The 26,142-nt window shown below is 39.1% G+C and overlaps 1 protein-coding gene across 3 annotated transcripts in view; it reads left to right on the top strand.

Moving 5' to 3' along the window:
• LOC126291651 (endoribonuclease Dicer-like) overlaps positions 1–26,142 on the top strand; it is a 286,500-nt gene that overhangs the window by 128,850 nt on the left and 131,508 nt on the right. For all 3 annotated transcript variants that reach the window (XM_049985218.1, XM_049985216.1, XM_049985217.1), the window contains 4 exons: positions 496–721; positions 3,526–3,650; positions 5,232–5,472; positions 21,224–21,369. In XM_049985218.1, the coding sequence (XP_049841175.1) occupies positions 496–721; positions 3,526–3,650; positions 5,232–5,472; positions 21,224–21,369 (738 nt within the window). The remainder of the gene's footprint in view (positions 1–495; positions 722–3,525; positions 3,651–5,231; positions 5,473–21,223; positions 21,370–26,142) is intronic.

The raw sequence follows: 26,142 nt of genomic DNA, 5'->3' as shown, positions 1-26,142 counted from the left end.
AACCCTTTACAATCTGAGTGTTTTGTTCGTAGTTTTCTGTTTCCTTTTGGTTGTTGTACTTATTTTGTATTACCTGTCTTTCCTTACAGTGTATACCTATTGTATTTGAATTTCAAACATCTTGCACCACTTTCAGTTGTCTAATGCTTTTTACAGGTCAACAGGTCTTGAGAAATGTCTCGAATTTTCTGAGTGTGGTTCATGTCACAACAGTCTCTTTGGCACCTTTACTTTTGCTAAAGCCAAACAATTTATCAAGTCAAAGACATATTGTTTTATGGAATTTTGAAATTTATCGAAGCAAAGGTTCGTCTCCAGCTAAGATAGTGCCGTGTTACAAACTATTTACGCTACTCAGTCGTGACTAACCGTAGAGTACATTGTGTGGCACGGACAGGAATACTAGTTTAGATCAGAGAATTGTGATAGCTTCTTCTCGTGCTTTCCCCATTAGTGTTGTTTTTGTGCAATATGATATTTTTTGTTTTGTTTTAGAAAGCTCTTATATGATGAAATGGAATGCACTCCAGAAAAGGAGCATGTGTTCCAATTTTCCAGCAAGAAGCTATTGGCGTTAGTGTCATTTATTCAGAAACTGTTTGCTGAGGAAATGAAAATAATGGAGGCTGAAAAAGACGATGGAAAAAGAAGACGGAAGTTTACAGTACTTGTCTTTGTAGAGAGAAGGTCTTCTGCCAAGTTATTGTATCAAATTTTTAAGGTAACTAAGACAGATTATGTACTTTTTTGGATAGATGGTATAGCAAGTTGCATAAAGATATTTAATTGTAATAAAACAGTGCCAAAAGGTTACCTTTGTGGTTGTGTTCGCTCTATTTGGTTTCATGTGTTGGATGAAATGTGCACTTACGCTCGTTCAAATTTCCTAGAGGGCATTTTCAGTAATTCTGGTTATTTTTCATAGCGCATAAGTGATTCTGAACATCTATATGTATAGGCTGAAAGCCACGTTATTTTGTGTTGTGAGCGATGTATAGTGTACCAGCTCAGCATATTTTCCCTTCCAACTGCTACCTTTCCTAATGGTACAGGGATAGAACATTCATCTGTCATTCTCTATACGAACTAAACATATTGTCCAATTCACCAGTTATTTCACAATATGCACATGGGAAGAGTGATACGAAGTGGGACCCAAAAACTGCAAGTTTCTTAAGAAAAGCATATCCTTTTTTAAAAATAAAACATTAATCTCCTTAAATGTACTCTTCATTAGTACTAATGCACTTATCAAAATGTTTGGTCCAGTCTAGGAAAAACATTTTAAATTCATACTCTTTCATGCCCGGTAGCACCTTCTTGACATTGTGTTTTATGTTCCTTTCGAGTCCCTTTTCATCGTAGGGAATGGGAAGAAATCAGAGGGAGATAGATCTGGTGAAAAGTGCACTTACATCAAGGTAATCATCTTTGTTGAGGCCAAAAAGTTTTGAACACACTCAGCTGTGTGCGCAGGGGCCTTGTCACGTTGCAAAACCAACTTGAGAGAATTCCACAAAACCAGATATATTCTTGCCAAATTTCTGCTCTGCCTTTTCACAACCTTGAAATAGAGCTGTTGATTTGCTGTTTGCTTTTGTGGGTTGAATTGTGATTGTATGATCTTTTTATGTCAGAAAAACTGAAGAGCATCATATTCACATTCAAATTCACTTGACAAGCTCTTTTTGGATGGGGTGAGCCAGATGACTTCTTTTGATTTGGCTGTTGTTTACTTTAAGGATTTTACCCGGAGCACTGCAACTCACCCCTATTGACAGCTTTGTTGAAAAAATCAGCGTCATCCTTGAATGCATTCTTCATTTCACGAAAGTCTGGAACGTGCCTATTTCTTTGATATTCGTTTATAAGTCTGGCCACAAACGTTGCAACCACTGTTTATGTTGCCAAATAGACATTCAAAATGCTCTTAATTATGCTGAGAACCACCCAAGTAAGTCTTGAAGCACATTGATTGTCCTATGTTGATTTGTACTGATGAGATTATGGATTTTGCTGATGTGTTCCTCGGCTTGAATGAAGCTGATCTTCAGTTGCCATTTCCCTCATTTTAAATTGAGAAAACTGTTTGTACACTTCTATGTTACTAAGAATGTGCTCCTTATACAATGTTCTCACCGCCACAGCCGTTTCAGCTACATTTGAGCGAAACAATAATCAAAACTTCACAGCTGGACATTGTTTATGAGAATCATCCATTTCTTTGTGCCACAAGTGTGCTACAGGCACGTGTGAAGAAGTGCCACACAAGAGGTACCGTCATTTTAGGATGGTGAGTGATGCCGCTTGGCAGCAGACTGACCCAAGAGAGATCTCCCTAGCAGCTCAACCTGGTACTAAAAGTACACGGTGCACAGAATTATATGATTCTGGCTTCTTTTGGATCTTCCTTCATACATTCATTGACTCTTCTTCGAATGTGCATCATTGAAATTTTAAGAGAGCTACTTCGTGATGTGCTCTGCTGCCTCTTGTAGTCTTTGCCACTGTATCTGAGTGTGCTCCTACATGACACTCACACACTGATAAAATGGGTCTGTATGAACATGTTATCCCTCAGATCCATTTTATCCAATGAGGGAAGGCCAGAAAGTTACACGGGACCAAATTTGGGGGAATAGGCTGATGGGGAAATTGTTTCTCAATTACTAGAGTGTTAGTGAACATAATTTCCTGGTGCAGGGGCATTTCCAAGCCTTTGAATTCTTCTTGTGAGGCATCTGTGTACTTCTGAAGATGTGGAATGTGTGCATTACACATCATGAGGTCTACATCATAAAATGATGTATCTGTAATATTTATGTATTATCTTATTTGCATAATAATAGATAATTGAGGTTTTCAAGTGAATTGCTGTTGTGTTATTACTATTGTTGTTGTTGTTACTGTTGTCCCTATTAATATTGCTCTTTTTATTATTTATTGCTGTTACAAACTACATTAAAGGCAGTTAAAATTATCATAATACTTTCAATTACACAGATCATTACGTGACTGGCAACAGTGTAAAGAGGTTGACATAAATCTTAACCTTTCAGAATCAGCATATGGAACCTGTGAAGTAAAGTCTGTAAAGGAGGAGGTATAGAGAGGTGGAAAATTTACCCCAAACAGGCCGTTAAGCTGTGCTTCAGAATGGAACTTGTGCAATACATACTGTTGAAAGTCCAGTTTATTAATGTTCGGAGGGTCAGAAATCAAATGTAAATGAATGCTGAACAGTAAAGAAGTAAGATGAGAGAAGTAGTTTTGTCTTTAATGTAGTTTGGAACTATAAGTGCACACTGATATGTTGCTACTAGTTTCGACTTAGAGATAAGTTTTATCATGTATTCTGTTCATATAACAATGAAATTTCTGATTTCTGTTATTATTTTACACTGATGTGACTTGGTAAGTGGCTAACATAATCATTTGGTAACACTGTGAAAAACAATGTTGATCTTAGATAAATAGATAAAAAGTTCTAAATCTTTGCAAAGGTATTTTTCAATTATTTTTCAGTTCTTGTCATTGAGTGATCCTAAATATGAAGGCTTGCATCCTGATTTTGTTGTGGGCTTTGCTGCACAGCAGTATACGAAGGAAAACGATCTTGAGAAAAAGAGAAATCAGGAGGCTTTAGATAAGTAAGTCCAAAAATTCTTGCAATTTTATTAACTCCATAAATAGCAAAGTAACATGATGTAGCAGAATCTCTCTCTCTCTCTCTCTCTCTCTCTCTCTCTCTCTCTCTCTCTCTCTCTCTCTGTCATAGACTTTATCATTACAGTTAATAGTTGCTCTGCCATTATTATGGACCTGAAAAGTTACCTAGCAAGTGGAACTTTGTATCAAATTGCATCCAAATGAACTATTTTATCAATTACAGTTTCAATAACTTTATTTTTAGTAAATGTTCTGTTTTTGGTGTTACAATATCCGGTGAAGCCCAATTTGGACAGGGAATGTGTATAAAGAGAATGTGTTTGCAAGATATAACGAGTGCCTGTGCTGTAATGCAGTAACAATTATGTGCTGGTTCGTTATAACCTGGTCCATGTTAGTTGTTGGGTGGATGAAGGGTCTCTACAAGATTCACCATAAGACATTGTATGACTCAGCAGAGGGACCTGCCATACTAGAGCAATGAAATGGGTGTACACAGCAGTCAACGAGGAGCTGATGGGTTGAATTCGTGTGAACTGAAATACGTTGTTGTTGGGCTTTCTGGTTTCTTCCTGTTACAGACAAGAGGTCCAATCTTAAAGAACAAAATTTTGAGATTTGTGCGCCCCTTGCTAGCAGTAAAATATATGTTTAAGAAAACCACTAGTGAAATACCCATTTTGATTCTTTCCTCAAAGGGCTTGATTAACACCAGTAGTTAATGAAGCAGTTGTCAGTTACGAGATGTAACGTACACTAGTAACAGGGAGAAGTAAGATGATATGTTTATACATCCAATCATTTCCAAACAAATAAGTCACCAAAAATAGATTTTGGCTGAGAATAAATACATTTTCACATCTCTAGTAATTAGATCACATGTTGTGCCTTTGTGGTAGTTAAGCAAATCACCCTGATAGATGCGTAAGGGGGGGGGGGGGGGGGTGTTTTTCTTGTTCCAGCATTGCTCTGGAACATCTGCTGCAATTATTGAGCATTGTTTCATAGACACTTTACTATCGGAAAGAATACAGATGGAGAAAAACAACCTGACTATAAGGTTGTAGTGGGGTAGGGTATGTCCGCGTCCAGCCCCCGCCTCCCCACCCGGCCCCCGACCCCCTCACCACCTAAATACCCCCACTTTCTCCCCTGAAAACCTTCCCATTCCAGCCCCCAACTCCTCTCTCTGCCTCTCTCATTTGCTTCCACCTTCCCATTCCCCCTTGCCACCTTACCTTCTATCCCCCACTCCACCTCCCCCCTTCTGTCTTCCCAAACTCCCCATCCGCCTCTGGTGTCCTCTCACCCACACAACCTCAACACTCCACATACCACCACACATTTGTAGATGGTGATCCTGTGCTCATTATTAAATTTGTAGAATTGCTTAACACATTTATGTAAGTATGTATACATATCACCCTCTTGCTTTAGAAATATGAGTTGTTATTTTTCATCAATTGTGTCCCCTCACATCCTTCAAGAGTTTTTATTGTGCTGCATACACAGAACTGATTCTGATATCCTTGAAAATGACAGATATGTGGTTATGGTTTCAGGTTCAAGGCCGGTGAAACAAATATACTTGTTTCTTCAGATGTTCTCGAAGAAGGTGTGGATATACCTATGTGTAACACTGTGATTAGATTCGATCCCCCAAAAACATTCCGTTCGTACGTTCAGTCAAAAGGCCGTGCACGACATAAAACAAGCACCTTCCATATACTGACAGAGAGAGGGGACTCAAAATTCTACAAGGCAATGCAACAATTTAAAGAAATTGAACTTGAGTTGTATAAGGTATGTCATTTCTATTCTGCCAAACATTAAATAATTTTTTGTGTATTTTTTGCATGTGTGTGACAACTTTTCTTCTCCTGTAATGTGAAAGTGAAATAATTTAGCTGTTAGAATTCTCAATAAGAATCCGCAATTTAAATGTAAGCCACTTTGTTTCGAATGATTGACAACAGCTTGCTATTACTGAATTTTCTTCTAGAGACATTGCAGTTAGTGAAAATAAATTTTCTGTCAAACAACACAGTCATTGTCAACAGTTGTATGGCAAAGGTTTTTTTAAACACACTTCACAAATTGCATACAACTTTTGTTCAGCAGAACATACCCAATTCATTGGCAGTCCAGTGAGCAATTGAATCCCATTGATTCCATTGCAGATGTTAAGACACAAAGCAACATTCTATAGTCTACTGAAATTATGCTTCAATAAATAAGTGCGTAGCCCAAAGTCCTTTAATCTTGATTTGCCATCAGTCACAAGAATGAGAGGTTTGAAATGAAGTCCGACAAAGGACCTTAATCTACACACTTACAAGGCTCAAAAGAAGGAACTACTACTGCCAGTTGACCATTTGTAACACCGTGAACTCACTAATGACATGTCATCTGTAGTGATAGGTGCATTTCCATTTGGACAGCTTCATCAGTAAGTTCAGCTGTAGAATTTGGGGCACTGAGAATCAACTTCAGTGTCATTGCATGCACATTGAGCCACTGTTTCATGTGGAATTTGGGCAGGTGGGTGATTGGATTTTAATTTTTCAATAGTGGTGTAGGTAATGCAGTGGATGGGAATGGCCTACATTATAGCAACTTTGTGTGTGAGTTTCTCTGGGCCCGATTGAAGGGGACAGATTTGAAATAAAAGTGGTTGCAGCAAGTTAGCACATACCGTGCATGGGTACTGTTGCAGTAAAAATTTTCCAAGTTGTATTGAATCACACCTTTTCTATAGAGATCTTGTGACAGTGTGTTGTGTGACTGTTTCCTGTTGGCTTGCATGAACTAATATATTAAATACATGAACAAACCTAAAACAATTTCTTAGTTGACAGATCAAATGGGGTGCATCATTGTGAAAATCACTACAGAAATATGCAATGATATCATTAAAAATGATATGACAGAAGTAAGAGTTTGTCAACAATGTCTGGCGAACATCTGCCAGAAATGGTTCTCCACATGTAACCACACTGTGTACTGATTAATTTAAACTAAACATATTACACATTGCTAAGTAACTAATGAGTTTTCTTCAAAAATTAAATTGTCCATTCTAATTCGGTCACCCTTTATGATTGTTATGACTTCTGTAAGAGAGAGGTTTGAAGATTTTACACCAACCTTGAGGTACATTTGCATATTGCCAACAATATATCCTGTTTGGCAACATTGCGGCCACGTGAATTGCAGCTACAGTGGTCTACCAACTGAGCTACCCAAGCACAACTCACGCTCTGTCCTCACAGTTTTACTTCTGCCAGTACCTCGTCTCCTACCTTCCAAACTTTACAGAAGCTCTCCTGCACCATTCTGGAAACATTCCCCAGGCTGTGGCTAAGCCATGTCTCCTCAATATCCTTTCTTTCAGGAGTGTTAGTTCTGCAAGGTGGTGCAGGAGAGCTTCTGTAAAGTTTGGAAGGTAGGAGACAAGGTACTGGCAGAAGTAAAGCTATGAGGACGGGGTATGAGTCGTGGTTTGGTAGCTCAGTCGGTAGAGCACTTGCCCGCAAAAGGCAAAGGTCCCGAGTTCGAGTCTCGGTCCGGCACACAGTTTTAATCTGCCAGGAAGTTTCATATCAGCGCCCACCCTGCTGCAGAGTGAAAATCTCATTCTGCCTCATTAAAAGAAGCTTGAAATAAGATAAAAACTTAATTTTAGTTTTGTTTGCCAACAAGTACCTCTGTTTATACTACCATTTCCTGCTTACTTACAGTGAGAACATACTTAATTCATTAGATAACAAATTAGAGGCTACTGGCATTTTCTGCAACCTGTTAAAAGCCTTTGACCGTTACCTGTTAAAAGCCTTTGACTGTGGATCACACCATTTTCCTAAGGAAAGTAGAGTTTTATGGTGGCACTGGCAATGTTGCAAAATGGCGTGATTCGTATCTAACTAACAGGAAACAGAGGGTGTTGTTGCAAAATACCTACGCAGTAAGCAGCCAGTCTTCATCTAATTGGGAATTAGTTTCATGTGGTGTTCCACAAGATTTCGCCTTGGGTCTGTTGCTTTTTGTGGGTACATTAATGATCTCTTCTATTACGTTGCTAGATGCTAAGTTTGTTCTGTTTGCAGAGGATACAAACATTGCAATAAGTACCAAGTCAAATACAGATTTAGAAATGGCTGCTAATCAAATTTTGACTGACATTAATAAATGATTTAAAGCTAATTCACTGTCATTAAACTTTGAGAAGACCCACTATTTGCAATTCAGAACCTGTAAGAGATTTCCATCCAGCATGTGTATAGCATATGAAGACATGCAGATCAAAGAGGTTGACAGTGTTAAATTTCTTGGATTACAACTCAATAATAAATTCAGTTGAGGAGGGGCATAACACAGAATTGCTGAAGCAAATAAGCAAACCTGTATTTGGAATGAGAATGATGTCAGATGTAGGAGATATAAACATAAATATAAAGAAACTTGCATACTTTCCTCTTATTCATTCTAATACATCATATGGGATCATATTCTGGGGTTACTCATCAAACCAAGCAAAAGTTTTTAGGGTGCAAAAGAGTGTAATAATGCTCGTTTATTTTGTAAATTCAAGAACATGTGTGGAAACTGGGTATTCTTCAAAATTGGGTATTTTGTGTACGATAAATTTATTAAAAGTGTATAACAATGTTTCATTCTGACAGTGTATTAAATCTGTTAATATTAGCAGTTCCAGTTTACTGTAGTGTATTCACCTATTTTGACAGTCTCCTGACAAATGGTCAGGGTAGTAAGTATTATATTCAGATATTTTATGTCTTTTATGCTATACTTTCTGACGTGTTCCACACCCATGAGAATCATCTCATCTTAAGGTCTATGGGACAAAAACTGAATGTGATCTAATCGTAAAGTGTCTCAGTGTAGTATGAAACTCATTGCGTAAAATGCAAACGATAGGAATGAAGGCATCAAATGCAAACAATAGGGATGAAGAACCAAGTGCACTTCCACCCTTCCCATACAACTTTTTCGCCTCATATTTCGCATAGATCAGAAGACTTCAGAAATTTTTGTATGCGTCAAGTACAATTCAAAGCTTATCAACAACAGGCAGTGAACTGTTTTCTCAGTTTCTGTTCCTCGTATACTTCACTGTCTATGTCCCATGACTGGTTGTAGATGAATCGCATTAATAAAATTACTAGGCCTCTTGTCTGTCCACTTTTCCATTGCTGTACACAACAAACAACAACGAAACATCTCACTATATTTATATGCACAAACTTTCAAACAGAAGTAAATGATATTGTTTTTAGTCAGACACACAACTGCAGTACTGTCAGTGAAAGAATTGGGAAACAAAGGTGAGAGCAAGAGGGAGGCATTTACAGTCAAGGACAGAGATAGATATTGCCCTGCAATATGAAATATTTTCCACCCTTGGTGAACAACACCGGCAACCCCTCTTCAATATGTTGGCAGCTACTTGCAACATTGCCAAGCCATACTGCAGAATTGCTGCCTATGGCAGCAGTGTTGGCGATAATCCTATTGCTGCCATATGTTGCCATAAAATATGGACCACCTGAACACCTTTACAGGCACTCGATGTAAGACCTGTGTGTAATATGACATTAATAGTATTCAGTGACTAATCTCTCCATCAATTGCTGTCTTATCTTACACTATCAAGAAAATGGATTACTCTGAGCTGCTTGCAAACACTATTGTCAGAGATGCTATTATTGCTTACATGTCACACATCAACCTTAAGGTCGATCAGATGCAGTTGTCCATTGCTTTCACTTGTCAACTATTCAACATAATTGCTACAGCTGATATCACTGGGAAACTGCCTTAAGATGCTTTCACACAGGCTGAAGAAATTATATTCTGCCAATAGTATATCCCGGCAGTATTGCTCGGCAACATGAATTGCAGTCACATGTCAGTAATATTCTCAGCTACTATTGGCCAGCAGTTTTTGCAGCAGTTCATTTCCAGAACAGATGTGTTTGCATTTACCACCGAATTGCCACTAGATATATGAAAATGAGGTGCTGGAAGTGAGTGCAGCTCTCCTGCTTTTTGCGTTCCATAAGGAAAAATCCTTGACAAGAAATTTTTTATTTTAGTATAGTATATAAGTTTATTTCTGCTTTACTGTCATCATCAACACATCTGCAAACAACCGCATTTATTTATAATTTGTAAAGGTTTTTTGCATTTGATGTTGATGTGTTGTACTCACATCCTTACATAGATGGATGTACACTGAAGAGCCAAATAAACTGGTACACCTGCCTAATATCGTGTAGGACCCCACAAGCATGCAGAAGTGCTGCAAAATGACATGGCATGGACTTGACTAATGACTGAAGTAATGCTGGAGGGAATTGACACTATGAATCCTGCAGAGCTGTCCATAAATCCACAAGAGTGTGAGGGGGTGGAAATTCTTCTGAACAGCACATTGCAAGGCATCCCAGATATGATCAGTAATGTATGTCTGGGGAGTTTGGTGGGCAGCAGAAGTGTGTTTCTGGAACCACTCTGTAGCAATTCTGGATGTGTGTGGTGTCGCATTGTCCTGCTGGAATTGCCCAAGTCCATCAGAATGCACAGTGGACCTGAATGGATGCAAGTGATCAACAGGATCACGTATATCTCGCGAAGAGACCATGAGGATAAAATCAGAGAGATTAGAGCCCACACAGAAGCATACCGACAATCCTTCTTTCCACGTGCAATACAAGACTGGAATAGAAGGGAGAACCGATAGAGGTACTCAGGGTACCCTCCGCCACACACTGTCAGGTGGCTTGCGGAGTATGGATGTAGATGTAGATGTAGATGTGTACCGGGGGGGGGGGGGGGGTTTGAGTAGTTGAATCACTCTTGTCATCAATGGTGCTTACATAGTTTTCATGTGTTGCAGAAGGGCGTTTGTCACCTGTCAGTCGTATCTAGATGTAACAGGGGTCCCATATCATTCCAGCTGTGCATGCCCCACACCATTACAGAGCCTGTACCAGCTTGGAACATTTCCCTGCTGACATGCAGGGTCCATGGATTCATGAGGTTATTTCCATCCCCGTACACATCCATCTGCTTAATACAATTTGAAATAAGACTTGTCCAACCAGACACGTTTCCAGTCACCAGCAGTCCAGTGTCGGTGTTGACAGGCCCAGGCAAGGCATAAAGCTTTGTGTCATACAGTCATCAAGGGTACACAAGTGGGTGTTCGGCTCCAGAAGCCAATATCAATGATGTTTCCTTGAATGGTACACACACTGACAGTTGTTGATGGCCCGGCGTTGGATTCTGCAGCATTTTGTGTAAGGCTTGCACTTCTGTGACACTGAACGATTCTCTTCAGTCATCATGGATCCTGTTCTTCAGGATCTTTTTCTGACCGTAGTAAAGTCGGAGATTTGATGTTTACGGGCTTCCTGATATTCACGGTACATTCGCGAAATGGTCGTACGGGAAAATCCCTACTTCATCGCTGCCTCTGAGATCCTGTATCCCATCGCTTGTGCACCGACTATAACATCACTATCAAACTTGCTTAAGTCTTAATAATCTGCCATTGTAGCAGCAGTAAGCTATGTAAGAACTGCGCCAGAAGCTTGTCTTACATAGGCATTGCCGACCTCAGTGTTGTATTCTGCCTGTTCAACATATCTCTGCATTTGAATACTCATGCCTATACCGGTTTCTTTGGTGCTTCAGTGTGTATCAGCTTTGAGTAAACCATTATTGTTCTGTGTAATTGTTGGTTGTAATATTTTGGTTATGATAAATTCAAGGTTGACAGCTAGTTGTGTACTCAAAAATATTTATGCTGTTTTGGTTCGTGTATCATGGCACTGTTACTGAAGTGTTTGTGTTCTCTGGAGTTTTGGTTATCGGCTATCCCTATTTAAAATCTCAATAAAATTTTTTGAAAGCTTTGTGTGCTAGAAATCGGTTTCTTCGTGTATTATACATAGGGATAAACTTGGTGTGTATGTATATTTATTTCAAATTCCTCCATACATATTCATGCTTGGATCTGTTGGGATTTTAAGCAGGATTTGCAGTGCATTTTCAGTGTTGTCAACTTTGGTTTTTCATTTTTTAGGTTTGTCTCTGTTGTGTTGTGTTTAGTAGGGCATTTAGTTTATTGGATAATTTTCGGATGTAGTTTGTTGGTATGTATATGGTCTTCCTTTTTATTGCAGTTTCTGTCATTGGTGTTATTTTATGATTTATTGGGGTCTTTTTCAGGGTGTTTTCGTGTAGCTGTACAACCACATTATAGTCATAATTGTTCTTGTATGTGATGTATTGTAGTGTAGTTATTTCTTTATGTATGGCCTCCTGTTGCAGTGGCAGATTTAGGATTCTGTTAATCATAGAATGAAAGAATGCTTATTTGTGAGATTTTGGATGTGAAGAGGTACAGTTAATTATTCAAACTGTAGTGGTTAATTTTCTGTATATCTCAAAAGTCTGTTTGTAGTTGTTGTTGGTTATTGTGAGGTCCAGAAAGTGAATTCATTTTATGATGCATAGTACTGAATTCCTGAAGTATTCTCTGTTTTTCATAATGATTCCCTTGTAAAGTAGCAGTGTGTCATTGACAAAGCGATAGTGGTATATTATGTATTTTTAGAAAGGATTCTTGTTAACTGCAGAATCTTGTTTCTATTTTATTAAGGAACACAACTGCTATCATTCCAGCAATATATTCCCCATAGCACATATGGGAAAAACTACACCATAAAAAATTCCAGAATACTTTCAAGTACAATATACAACATTCAAATTCTACACATTGCAGACTCGTTGCACTGGACATACAAAGCACTACACTAACATATCTGTACCAGAAACAATAGATATAACAGAACATTATCTCATAACTCATAAAGAAGGCATATGTGAAATTATACAATTTCACAAAACTGTTTCTAACATAACAAAAAAATTTACACACACCCAGATGGTGAGTGTATGGGCAGTAATATTGCTGGAACCATAGCAGATACAAGGGTTTGAATGAAAAGTAATTCCTCCACCTCAGTTAATTGGGTTTGGATGGGAATATTTCAATAAATCAAACACAGAGATAATCCACATAAATGCCAGCCAATTGGATATATTTCTGCCAACGATGAACAAGTTTTCTGAATTCGTCACGGAGGAAATCGACACACTGTCTTTGTAACCACAGTCTCACAGTTCTGTAAACATCTTCATCAGAAGCATGATGATGTACCTGCAGATCGTGTTTCATTATTGGGAAAGGCGTCACCTTTATTCTCGTAACATGAGAAGAGTCACTGTCAAATTTCAAGTCTGTGCGCTTTCATTTCAGGAGTCAGCATCCGGGGTACCCATCATGCACAGATTTTCTGATAGCCAAGCAAAGCGTTGTAAATGAGCATTTGGCGTCATTGGCCGGGAGGCCCCTTACAGGGCAGGTCCGGCTGCCTTGGTGCAGGTCTTATTACATTCGACGCCACATTGGGTGACCTGTGCACTGGATGGGGATGAAATGATGATGAAGACAACACAACACCCAGTCCCTGAGCGAAGAAAATGCCCGACCCATATGGGAATCGAACCTGGCCCCCTTAGGATGGTAGTCCGTCACGCTTGACCATTCAGGTATTGGGGTGGACAGCAAAGCAATAATGTGACTCACAGGTTCTTGTGAAATGTCGATTGTGCTTGCAATTTTTCTCTTAGTGATACGACAGTTGTTCTGAATCAATCTGTCAACATTTTGCTTGTGAAACTCGATGGTTGCTGTCACAGGACGTCCGACTCTTTGTTTGTCACACAGGTCAGATTTTCCCACCTTAACGTCTTTAAACTTACTCGTCCAACAATGCACAGTACTCACATCAACACAATCACCATAAACTGCTTTCATTCTCTGATGAATCTCTTTTGGAGTGACACCTTCTGCTGTCAAGAATTCAGTGACTGCACATTACTTAAATCGCAGTGACCGACTGTCTGCACAAGTTTCCATACTTTTCACTGTAACAACACAACTGTTCAGTGTTAAGGCATCCTGCCAACTGGAGCTGTAGTGAAGAGGCTACAGAACAAGCCAGTACCTGCCACATACCAGTGCTGCCAAAAGTTGAAGAGTTAGAGGTGGAGGCATTACTTTTTAGTCAACCCTTGTATATTCCTTAATGAACTTTAAACAAAATTCTTCAACTCCCAACAACCCTTTCTAAAAAACTAAGATACCAATGACACATTGTTGCTCATACAAGGAAATGATAACGACATACAAACATTACTACAGGGTACCCATCATTTTGATTTGCAGCTCCTTGTATTGGCCGTGTTTGCAGTTAAAATTGTATACTACAGGAATTCAGTAATTTGCATCCTGAAATAAAATTCACTTCAGAACATTCAATAAATTTTCTGGATCTCACAACAACTAGAGACACACTTTTGATATCTACAGAAAACCAGCCACTGCAGATGGAATAATTAACCATACATCTTCACATCCAAAATCTCACAAATGTGCATTCTTCCATTCCTTTATTAACAGAATCCAAAATCTGTCACTGCAACAGGAGACTGTATACTACAATACGAACAATTATGACCCTAGTGTGGTTCTGCTGCTGTACAACAACAAAAAACACCTTAAAAAGACCCTATAAAGCATAAAATAACACTAGTGACAGAAACTGTAATGAAAAAAGACCATCAACAAACTATATAGGAAAACTATTCAATAACATAAACACCCTTCTAAAAACTTCAAACATCACATTAGACATCAGAATGACAAATAATATTAGCATAAAACTATTTTAAGGAAAAGCCATACTCCCAACCAACTAAAACCCTTGGAATTACAATTACTGCATTTAATGCACAAAATTCATATAGGAAGAAACGAAGAAATTTTATCGTTAGATTTAGAGAAGACACAACAAACATATAACAACTAATCCACCTTTTTTACACACCTCAGAAATGAAAGATATGAAGTTAACAACATTGTAAACGCACTACAAATCGTGCACAAAATCCCACCAGGGGCAATCATAAAATATTTTGGAGGAGTTTCAAATATACCTACACACAAATGATTATCCCCACAATATACTGAATGAGCAAACTTATTTCACACACTTACACAGTTTTTAAAATGTTTTATTGAAATTTTGTATGTAGATAAAGGATAACCAAAACACCAGACGCACGAACACATCAATAACAGTTCCATATGTATATGACCCACAACATTAATATCTTTGAGTAAACAATTAGCAGTCAACCTTGAAATTCTCACAACTGTCAGGTAGTAAAAAGTGTATTATAATATACTTGCAACAACAAGTTATCAAACAACTTTAAAATGTTGCTGAAAATAATAGTACAGCCAGCAATTACAGGCAGCTTTGATGGTTTACTCGAAGTTGTCATATGTCCATCTACAATATCAGGATGTGAGTACATCATCAAATGTAAAACACTTTATAAATTATTTATTATGTAAATTACAAATAAATGTGATTGTTTGGAGATGTTCTGATGAAGGCAATAAAGCTGAAATAAGCTTATATATGAAAATACAATAAAATATCAAGCAGCATACTGTTCTCCAATGCTCCACATAATGCTGTACTGGGCATAATAAATGCTGCAGGTCCCGCAATTAAGAAAGAATTTGATTTACCTCTTCAAAACACATTTCTCATCAGTATGCATCATGATACTAGAGATATGCACCACTTTGGTGGAAGGACTCTCAAAAATTCATTAAAGTAGTTTGAAATAACAAACAAAGCTTATGTTAATATTTAATTTTGGTTCACCAGCACATAGACAGAAATCTGAATTTCATAAATATGATACATCTAAGACAGTATTTATGGGATGTGAAAAGTTGTGTATAACAAAGACTGTAATAAAAAAAAGACATTTGGCAAGTTGCTGTTCACAAAAACACACATACATGATGCTTCAAAAATGTTAAGAGCAGATCTATTATGATTCAATACTCCAAATTTTTGTGACGGTTGCAGCCAGGTCTCCCAACGCTGATTATACATATAAGGTGTGCCCAAATGAAAAGGAGATTACTGTTATATGTATAAAAATTTTAATAACATCTTTGTTCATGTGCAACTGTACTGCAATATATCATTGACAGTGAATGATCCAAGTGCATAGGAAAGGAGAGGATGGCTTCAGTGTAGAAACTCCTGGCCCGCTGACAGATTCAGTTTTTCATGGTGTCTTGCATTTCCTTGGCAGGATTGGGCCTCTCACCTTCAAAGAATGTTTTAAGGGCTCATAAGTCGCATGTGGAGGTATCGGAGCTGTAAGGAAAATGTTCCAGAACCTCCCGTCAAACTGTTTGAAGGAGCTGGAAGATCTCTGTCGTGAGTTTCACAGCACTGTCCTGGAAAAGCACTCTCTCTTTCGAGAGCTTGCCCTGTGCTTGTTATTAGTGCCATATTTGAGCCTGAGTGACATGTCACAATACTGCTCAGTGTTAACTGTTATGCCCCGTGGTAGCCAGTCGATGAGTAGAGGTCCGTTTTTGTCGAGAAAGAAATTGAGCATCGCTTTTCCGACATTCAGGGCTTTTAGGCCTTCAGGGCTTTTATCACGAGAGCTAGGATGCTGCCATTCCGTGCTCTTCCATTTGGACGCAGGGTCAAAGTGCTGACACCAAGTCTCAACACATGCCACAATCTCAGCAGTGAAATCAGTTCCTTGTTTCGCATATTCCCACAGTTGCCTCAGGGAAGCACTCATTCTCACTGTCTTTGTACTCTCTGAAAGATGCTCGGGCATGCGCTGCGCACAAGTTTTACCGTAACGAAGCTTCTCGTAGACTACATGATGCACCACTCTTTTGCTTATTGGCAGTTCGACAGCAGCGTTGTGTGGTGATACGACCAACAATTCCTTTGTTAGAGTTCTCCTCAGCCATAATCATAGCACTGGTGTTACAATGTGCATCCACCCGTGGCGTGACGTGTCGTCGGTGTTCACTCATCCTGCGTCATAAAACTCCATCGAAGAATTGTGCACTGTGTGACACACTGTTCTCTGTATACACTTTTCGCCCTGTAGTATATCTGTGCAGCATGCTCCTCTTCTGCACAAAGAAACTGGACGACCGCTCTTTGCACTGATTGGGAGGAATCCGTCATGCAACAAACTGCAGAAACTGCCCTCCAGAATCGAGGAAATTGCTGCGAAGCTGTTAACTCTGCTTCTGTAATTAGGAATACCATCACACCATCTCTCAGCAAACACATTCACCCACAGGGATCTTGTACAATGCAGCTATAGTTGAAGTTTCCTTTTCAGTTAGGCATATCTTATATTACTTTCTGTGTACCATTGCTCTGGCCTTAGACGTACCCATCACATTTGTGGAATTCGTGACTGTCTCATTTGCAGACTCCTGCATTCCTGTTGATAAAAAACAATTCTAGTACTTAAGCATAAACATTGTCTTTCAGGTTGAAGTGAAACATCATCACTCTCCAGTCAGATTATGTGACTTGGCACTGCAGCAATGTCATTGTGGGATTGAGAAATCTAGGCTGAAAGAGGGGGAGAAGCATTTACATGCGACTTGGCCATATGAAATACCCTGTCGGGGAACAAAATTAGTTCAGCTGTTTAGAGGTTCCCAGTTCACTCGAGATTTAGTGCATATGGAGTACATGAGATGATGACATTTATATATCAATAGCACAAGGTACCAAGTATCGGCACATGCTAAAACACTCATATTAGTACTTGGTGTAGCATCCATATGCAGCAATACAGGCACTTACTCGTTCTGTTTCTTTACGGAGAAGAGGAGCATGCTGCACAGATATACTACAGGACGAAAAGTGTACACAGAGAGCAGTGTGTCACATAGTGCACAGTTCTTCGATGGAGTGTTATGACGCAGGATGTGTGTTACAATTTCTAACTCACAATTCAACAAGAACCGATATTTTGATCAGACAGAATGGGCACATTATAAGCGAGACGGAACAGTTCAAGTTTCTAGGCGTTCGGATAGATAGTAAGCTGTTGTGGAAAGCCCATGTCCAGGATCTTTTTCAGAAACTAAATGCTGCTTTATTTACCATTAGAACAGTATCTGAAATAAGTGACAGTTCAACACGAAAAGTAGTCTACTTTGCATATTTTCATACGCTTATGTCATATGGTATTATTTTTTGGGGTAATTCTTCTGATTCAAGAAGGGTATTTTTGGCTCAAAAACAGGCTGTTCGAGCTATATGTGGTGTAAGTTTGAGAACCTCTTGTCAACCCCTATTCAATAGTCTGGGAATTCTGACATTGCCCTCACAGCATATATTTTCTTTAATGTCATTTGTTGTTAGCAATATTAGTCTGTTCCCAAGAGTTAGCAGCTTTCACTCAGTTAATACTGAGCAGCAATCAAATCTGTATGTGGAATGCACTTCCTTGACTCTTGTGCAGAAAGGAGTGCAGTATTCTGCTGCATCCATTTTCAATAAGCTACCTCAAGAACTCAAAAATCTTACCAGTGGCCCAAACGCTCTTAAGTCCAAACTGAAGAGTTTCTTCATGGCTCACTCCTTCTATTCTGTCGAGGAGCTCTTGGAAGAGCTGAAAAATTAAGCAAATTCCAGTGTTAGATTGTTGATTTTCTTTATTTAAACTTACGAATTGTCGCCTGAATACGTTTTTTATCTTTCATTTTATCTGTTTCTACCGTCGTGTTATAATTTCATGTATTGACTCGTTCCATGACCATGGAGATTTCTGCTTAATTTGGTCCCACGGAACAATAAATAAATAAATAAATAAAATAAATAATGCCACATTTGCCCAACCTGATCACATAGTTATATGAGTTGTTAGTTGAGATTGCACAAGTTGCTTCGCGTGCCATTGAATGCCACACTTCCTCAATTGGAGATAAGTCTGGGTATCGTGCTGGCCAAGGAAGTTGCTGCGCGTCTTGCAGAGCACATTGAGTTTCACAGTCAATATGTGGGTGAGCATTATCCAGTTGGAACAACACATCACCATCCATTTGCAAGAACTGCAAAAGCACAGGTCTAACAACATTCTGCATGTACTGAGTGCCGGTTAGCATCCCCTCCAGGAACACCAAAGATGAGAGAGATTTGCAGCTTATCATACCCCAGACTATAAGGCCTGTGATGGAACCAGAGTGTCTCGGATGAATGCATTCTGTGAGAGAGCGCACACCAGGTATATGTCATATGCAAAAACGACTATCACTTGTGTGCGGGCAGAATCTGCTTCCATCCCTGAAGACCACAGTGCGTCATTCCATCTTCCATGTCATGTGATGGCATCAGTCGAACCGTGTGCACAACGGCTGAGGTCTGAGTGAAAGCTGGGCTAGAGGTGTGCTTGCCCGTAGTCCTGCTGATAGTAACCAGTTCGCAGCAATTCGTGTTGACACGTCTGGGCTCACATCTGTGCTGTGGTGTCTGTGTACGATCTGCCACTGCTGCCCTTATGGTACAACAGTTCTGGCAGGCATCTTTGCTACGTGGATGTCCAGAACGTCGTCCACAGGTACGAGAATTTTCTCATAACTACTCAAACAAACATTGTTGCACAACTGATGCAGCACGTCTTACTTGTGTGGTAGGATACCGCCCCTCAGAAGACCACAATTTGATTTTTTTTTAAACTCGCACAGTTGGCTGTAGGAAGCACGATTGCATCTCCATCGTGTGGTTGCTCACTTGCTTCACACGTCTGCACTACGTGGAGCCAGACACCATCGAAGTAATTATGCCACTAAGCTGTCTGTTGGTGGGTGACATTGAAGCCGTTATCAGAAACTTACTGTCCCCTAGGTGGCATATGCTGTCGTCAAATCAAAATTGATGATGACGTTCGAGGTGTAGTAATATTTTTTTCCGGCAGTACATTCTCCACCGTCGGTGGACAGTGCCCTGTCAATGCATTGTAAACTACTTGAAATAACTTGCTCTGTCAGCAACGTTGCCCAGCTTTACTGGAATAGTACCTTGTATTGCAACAACATTGCAACAATTTTGATGACAATATTGTTGCACCCATATATTGCTAATAAATGTGGTCCATGTAAAGGCATCTTCAGTTGATCAGTCCACGCAATCTTCAACAGTCTCGGAACTGTGCCCATATAATATATTCCAGCTACAGTTTTCACTTCTGATTAAACAGAAATAAGCACTGTTAAAACATACTGGATCATCAGATTTTAAAATTCAAGCAGCTTAGCTGTGTTAACATTTTTTACTTACTTATTTACCTACATTGGACCACTTCCACCAATTTTATACAAAGGGGTTTTCAGTTTCCTGTTGGCCCAGTGGTTCTTCGTACTCTCTGATCTGAGCTTGCTTTCTTGTTATGAAATTACCCTTCCCATTATTTCTTGATTTATGCTTACAATCAGATTTGTTTATCTTGGAGTTCCATGGTTTTTGTGTGTTGTTTTTTAAGTCATCTTTTGGGGTTTGTTATTTCCATATATCTTTCCATCACTCCATCTGATGTTGTTGTTACTGTTTCCTACCTTCTCTGTTAGACTCCTGATGATTGTCTTTTCAGATGGCTTGATTAGATGTCCAAAAGAATGAAATATGTTTCATCCTGATTGAGATCTTTAACTGTTCCATTTCGTGTAGACTGTTTTATTATCACCTAGTCTTCAGCACCCATTTTCTTGTCTGTCTTTGCACGTTCTGATTATTCTTCATTCTATCATCAACATTCTGTCTGTTTCTGTAGTTCTAGTTGTTTTGAAATTGGTTTCATATGTGCATGTAATTTCTGGTTGTGTAACTGTTTGTAGGTTGTAGTTTTGTGACTTTTACATTAACAGATTATTAGATGGGTAATCAAATTTAACAGGAGGGGATGGTTGAAAAGGAAGGACAGTTCACTCATATCAGAGCGTAAGAGTGGAGAGGGACCCAGCTATATGAAGGACAAGACTATACAAAAATTTTCTCATTTGCAGACACATTTTCCTTGCTGTTACGCTTTACATTGTTTCTACTTTCACAGTCATCAGTTATTTTTCTGCTTTTGGTGCTTGGCTTTGTTCCAATTCCTTTGTTGATATCTTTTCAAGATGCTAATCATTTCTTATTTTGTCCAAAGTTTTTCTTTGGAGACTGAGTGCACCTGCCTTTACTGCACTCGTTAGCTGTTCTTCTTACGTCACTCTTCCTGTAAGTATTTGGTTTTATAACCAGACTGTCAAATAGAGAGTCAACTACTTGAAAATGGATCTGAATGCTCACTACCTCACGGTAATCCATACGTCACAGACTGATAACAAGGCTCTCTACAATCGACTATTGACCGTCTCAGTAAGACACGTCTGTAAAAAAAAAAAAAAAAAAAAAAAAAAAAAAAAAAAAAAAAAAAAAAAAAACTACTACTCGTCAGTTGGTTCCAAATATTTAGAAGTAGTTGTGTTATTCTTTTATCGACTAATGTTCATATTATAACTTGTCATCACAAAAAAATCCTCATTTATATTTCTCAGATTCTGAACTACATGGCATCAATTGTTAATGATCCATATGAAGAGGATGATGTGCCAATGGATGATGATGTTGAAGATGAAGTTTGGTACGTTCCTGGAGGTGAGGCATATGCTGCAGTTTCAACAGCTGTTGTCACGATTTCCATGTAAGTTGCTCGTCTGCGCTATGGTATTGACCTCAAAGGTTCGATTCTCATAGAAATAAACTATACATTTTCAGTTGATTATAATTTTTCTAGAGAGATTACACTTGTAGACGAAGCTTAATATTTACTTGTACTTCAAGGTGCATCAAAATTGTTTTTCCGGGTACAGAGCTGATGGCTAAAGTTGAACTATTGTGAGTATGATCTCTGTATGTGAGGTTAAGTTGTATTCGTGTTATTGCCTCACTCATTGTTTAAAAATGTGAAAAAAGTGTCCGTTTCAGAAATGAAGTTATGTCTTTTGTTTCCTAAATTGTAGTAGTGATAAACTATGATAACCTGCATTAGTAGTCTCCTCACCCATCCAGCCCCTTACCAGTTCCCATTCCAGCATCACAACCTGTCTTTTTACTTCCCTCCTTTTCTGCTAACCCCCGTCATCTCTCCCCTCCCTCCCTCCCCTGCTCACCGTCTAACTTCCCAAATGCACATAACTACCCTACCCTCTGTTCACCTCGTCCATGTGCTCTCCCCAGTACCTCCTCTACCCTACTACCCTTCCCCCCTCCCCACCCCACCCTCCTCCTTACCCTCACCAAGTCGTCACACCCATCGTGCACTGGTGCTACTGCTCACAGTGTGGCTTCAGTTGCCTGAGACTGCAGTTGTGTGTGTGAGCTGCATTTGCACGCGTGCGCACGCATTACTGGCCGGAAGCTTTGGGACAGTCTTTTTGTTGTTCCTATCTATTACTTTTAATATTCAATTTCAAACACTGAAAATTTATCAGTCTATCACAAATATTTCACTGTCATCATTACAAATGTCAGTTGGTAATGCATCAATGATACAAGCCGTCAAGGAATACTATGATAACCAAAACAGGAGACATGACGTTGTGCTAGGGTAATGGTTAATGTTGTGGTTTGTGGAGCCAAAGTTCACATCCTGCTGCATGCAAATTTTCATTTTTTCTTATTTATTCGTTTGTTTATTTTTTCAGAGTAGTGTCGTTAACACATTCTGGGACTTTATTACGAATGTAATACAAGTACAATTTCTGATATTCGATGCTAGTTAAATTTCCATCTGATTAGAGAATGAAGGACGAAATAAATATTTTGGCAATTTCCGAGTATGTAGTTAGGCAGGAATGTAAGAAGACAGCTTTAATTGCTGTGACTGAAATAAGCAGCAAAAAAATCATATTCTTCCTTTTCACAAATATTTTATTTATTTATTTCCAAATTGTGGAAATTCTCAAGTGTGTGATTAGGCAAGAACCTAAGAGAATAGCTGACATTGCTGTGAGCGAACCAAGGAACAATAACATTCATATTCTTCCTCTTCACAAAGTCGATAGCAGTTCCTGTAGGTGCCGATGTTGCATGTGACGTCGTGTCACATTTGCTGATAGTCCTGTGAAATGAGTGTTACCTGGGAGCGAGCCCTCAAAACGACAGACTTAGCAAAGAAGCTGCTGAAACAATTGGTCACCTACTGAGCTGTTACAGAGAGGTCATACGGACTGATTTCAAGAAGAGACACAGTGTCGTGGCACAAATAATACGCTGGAACTTATGTCTGAAGTTAATCTGCCAGAACCAAAGAAGTAGCGGAGTCAGAAGCCCTAAAAGGTAGCCAAAAATGAACAAACCAAATTATCGTATGAATTTTGTTTACAGTGTGTAGGTACTGCACACAGTACACTGTACATCATGATTGTGTAGAAAAAGAATGTGTGATTTATCGACAGTGTTAAACAGTAAAATTAACAAAAAAACTTTTGTGGAAAAGCTTACGAGATATGGAAACTTGAAAAAACTTCAGTAGCACTGGCATAAACTAGTAAAAGTGGTTCCACTGGTCTGTGGCACACAAGATGCAAATACAAAACAACGTTAAGCATGTCAGAACCATTGCAGTCAATAAAATATGCTTCTGTCAATTGCTAAAAGCTATTGTACTGGTATCTGCAGACATTATCCACAAATATATTGTGCAATCTTAGATACTTGAGAAGTGTATGAAAAGTCCCGTATAATAAAAACGACATTATCAATAAGAACAATAATAATGTGTGTGCTCATTGAACGATAAGTGAAAATGTAATGTACCGTATTTACTCGAATCTAAGCTGCACTTTTTTTGGTTTTTGTAATCCAAAAAACCGCCTGCGGCTTAGAATCGAGTGAAAAGTAAGCGGAAGTCTGAAAAATGTTGGTAGGTGCCACCACAACTAACTTCTGTCATCGAACAAATGTAGCGCTACACTGGCATGCTTTGCAGGCACACAGATAAATACTGGCACCAAAACCTCTGCGTCAGTAAATAAATTTAAGAAAAGGTGGAAGACAAGCTTCTTTCCCCGCCCCGAGTTTCGACCACTGCATTTTTATACATTATCCAACGAAGTAAATACAAATTTAGTATTGTTCATCTTCGAACGCAGCAGCATTTCAATGTACTACGAAAATCCAACTGGCAAGACTGTTTGGGTTGTTTGTCAATTTGGCCAACTCTGCATTCTGAATTTTTTCCTACCTGTGAGAAAAGATGGTTGCTAATAGGAACTTTTATGAATTGTGAATCACATGTAGTATTCTCTTCACCATAAGAATAATGCAAATGTAAACATTTTGCCATGTATTCTTTCATGTTTGCTGCTATCTCATTTAAATCCTGTCTGCCTAATAAAGTACGAAACTAGAGTGAGACAACAGCAAACGCGGAATAATGTACATATCATTTCGTGTTTATATTTCTATTATTCTTATGCCTAATAGTGATACAGTCAGAAATGAAGCACGGCAATTGACTAGATTTTTAAATCTAAGATGACTCTAATTTCTGTTCAGAATGTAATATACTAAAGAGACGTCCAAAGATTTTCAAACGGAGAAAATTTTTCGCTAAACTCTCGTTCAGAACATCTTCTATCATATGCAGTCTATTATTTGGTTCTTGTTGATCATTATCAAAGAAAGCAGCAGTGTAAGTAACAACAAATAGCAGTCTCTTGCCATTGTTTTGCTAATGAGACGATTCCCCCCCCCCCCCTTTTTTGTGTGTGTGTGTGTGTGTGTGTGTGTGTGTGTGTGTGTGTGTGTGTGTGTGTGTGGTACCGAGCACAAAAGCGAGCCGTGCCACGAGCGGCGACATGCCGTAAACACTCACTATCAGAATGCGACAAACAATGCGTGACACAGTACAGTAATGCATTTTCAGCTTAGAGTGACATAAACACCTATAACAAAGAGAATGGCACTTATCTGACCAAAGAAAAATAATAATAATTCAAACCAGACGAAGCATGTGAAAAAGGAAGGATGTCCGTATAAATACGGACGGAGTGCCTGACGCATAGCAATGGCTACCTGGTAAAGCTTAGGTGCTAAGCTTACGACTCGAACCAAACTACTGTAGCCGTATTGTCATTCATTCGACCTAAACTGTGTCTCATATTACAATGGACCAACTTTGTTTCGATTTGTAGGTGCAACCTAAAACATTTTTCTCCCGTCGAATTTCGAGTCTCAAATTTCAGGTGTGGCTTAGATTCGGGAAAATTATTATCTCGATTTTGAGTCCCATTTTTCAGGTGCGGCTTACAATCGAGTGCGGCTTAAATTCGAGTAAATACGGTATATTTGACCTCTGATAGTTGTGCCCCTTTTCTTCATATCCATAGTTACGCTGTAGCTGTGAAATGTTTTATCAATTTTTGCCTATAAAAATAATTCCCAAGCATCTGGGAACTTTGTAAGTTCATGGATAAAAGTAGGAAACAAAAAATTCTACATACATACTAAACTTTTATTGCATTTGAAAGTGAGCAAATAAGTGATAGATCTGGAATAGGTGATTAGTTTTACTACTACGCCTCTGAAGTAATACGGATGGCAGGAGTAATGCCATATAATGAAAATTCTTGCCCGTGTGTGGTGTGCGTGACTGACAGAAGGTCAGGATACATCTTAGTATTTCACTTTAGGCTGTACATTCTACATGACACTATAACATTTTATCAAGTGGTGTGGTATAGTGGTTAGCACACTGGACTCTCATTCAGGAGGATGACTGTTCAAACCCATGTCTGGTCATCCTAATTTAGGTTTTCTGTGATTTCCCTAAATCACTTCCGGAAAATACCAGGATGGTTTCTATGAAAGGGCACGGCTGATTTCCTTCCCCATCCTTGCCTAATCCGATAGGACTGGTGACCTCACTGTTTGGTCCCCTCCCCAAGACCAACAAACCAACATTATTTTATTTCTTGCATAGAGCCTGATGATCTTTCTGGAATTAGAGTAGTTCTACTACAAATATTTTTATATGAATACAGTAGAGCGTTGATTATCCAAAGTAATTGAGGGACATGGGTGTTCGGAAAACTGGTTTGTTCGGATAATCGAACTGTACATGTTTACATGCCAAAAAGAAGTACTGCACTGTAAACAGGTTTACGTTTAAGCATTTTGTATCCTCAAGTTCACTTCTTCAAGCAGCAGCACACAAGTGGTGGTAACAGAGAACAGAAGGTGACTGTTTGCACCGTGAGAAGCTCTTCTTGGGGATGCGCAATTCTTCAAACTGCGCGAAACGGCACGCCTCAACTCTAGGCTGGCGCAGCTGTTGCTGTGAACAGCTTTGATACTGCCGCTACTTCTACTGCCAGTGCCAATCCGACAGAAGTGTGCTGATTATTGAAACACAGCGACTGGCGACTTGCCCGGTCAGCAGCGCCTCATGAAGGCTCCATCAGAAGCAATG

The sequence above is a fragment of the Schistocerca gregaria genome, chromosome 9 (genome assembly GCF_023897955.1).
Source record: "Schistocerca gregaria isolate iqSchGreg1 chromosome 9, iqSchGreg1.2, whole genome shotgun sequence".
Lineage (NCBI taxonomy): Eukaryota > Metazoa > Arthropoda > Insecta > Orthoptera > Acrididae > Schistocerca > Schistocerca gregaria.
The sequence above is the reverse complement of the archived record's forward strand: the minus strand, read 5'-3'. Positions and strand labels throughout refer to the sequence as shown.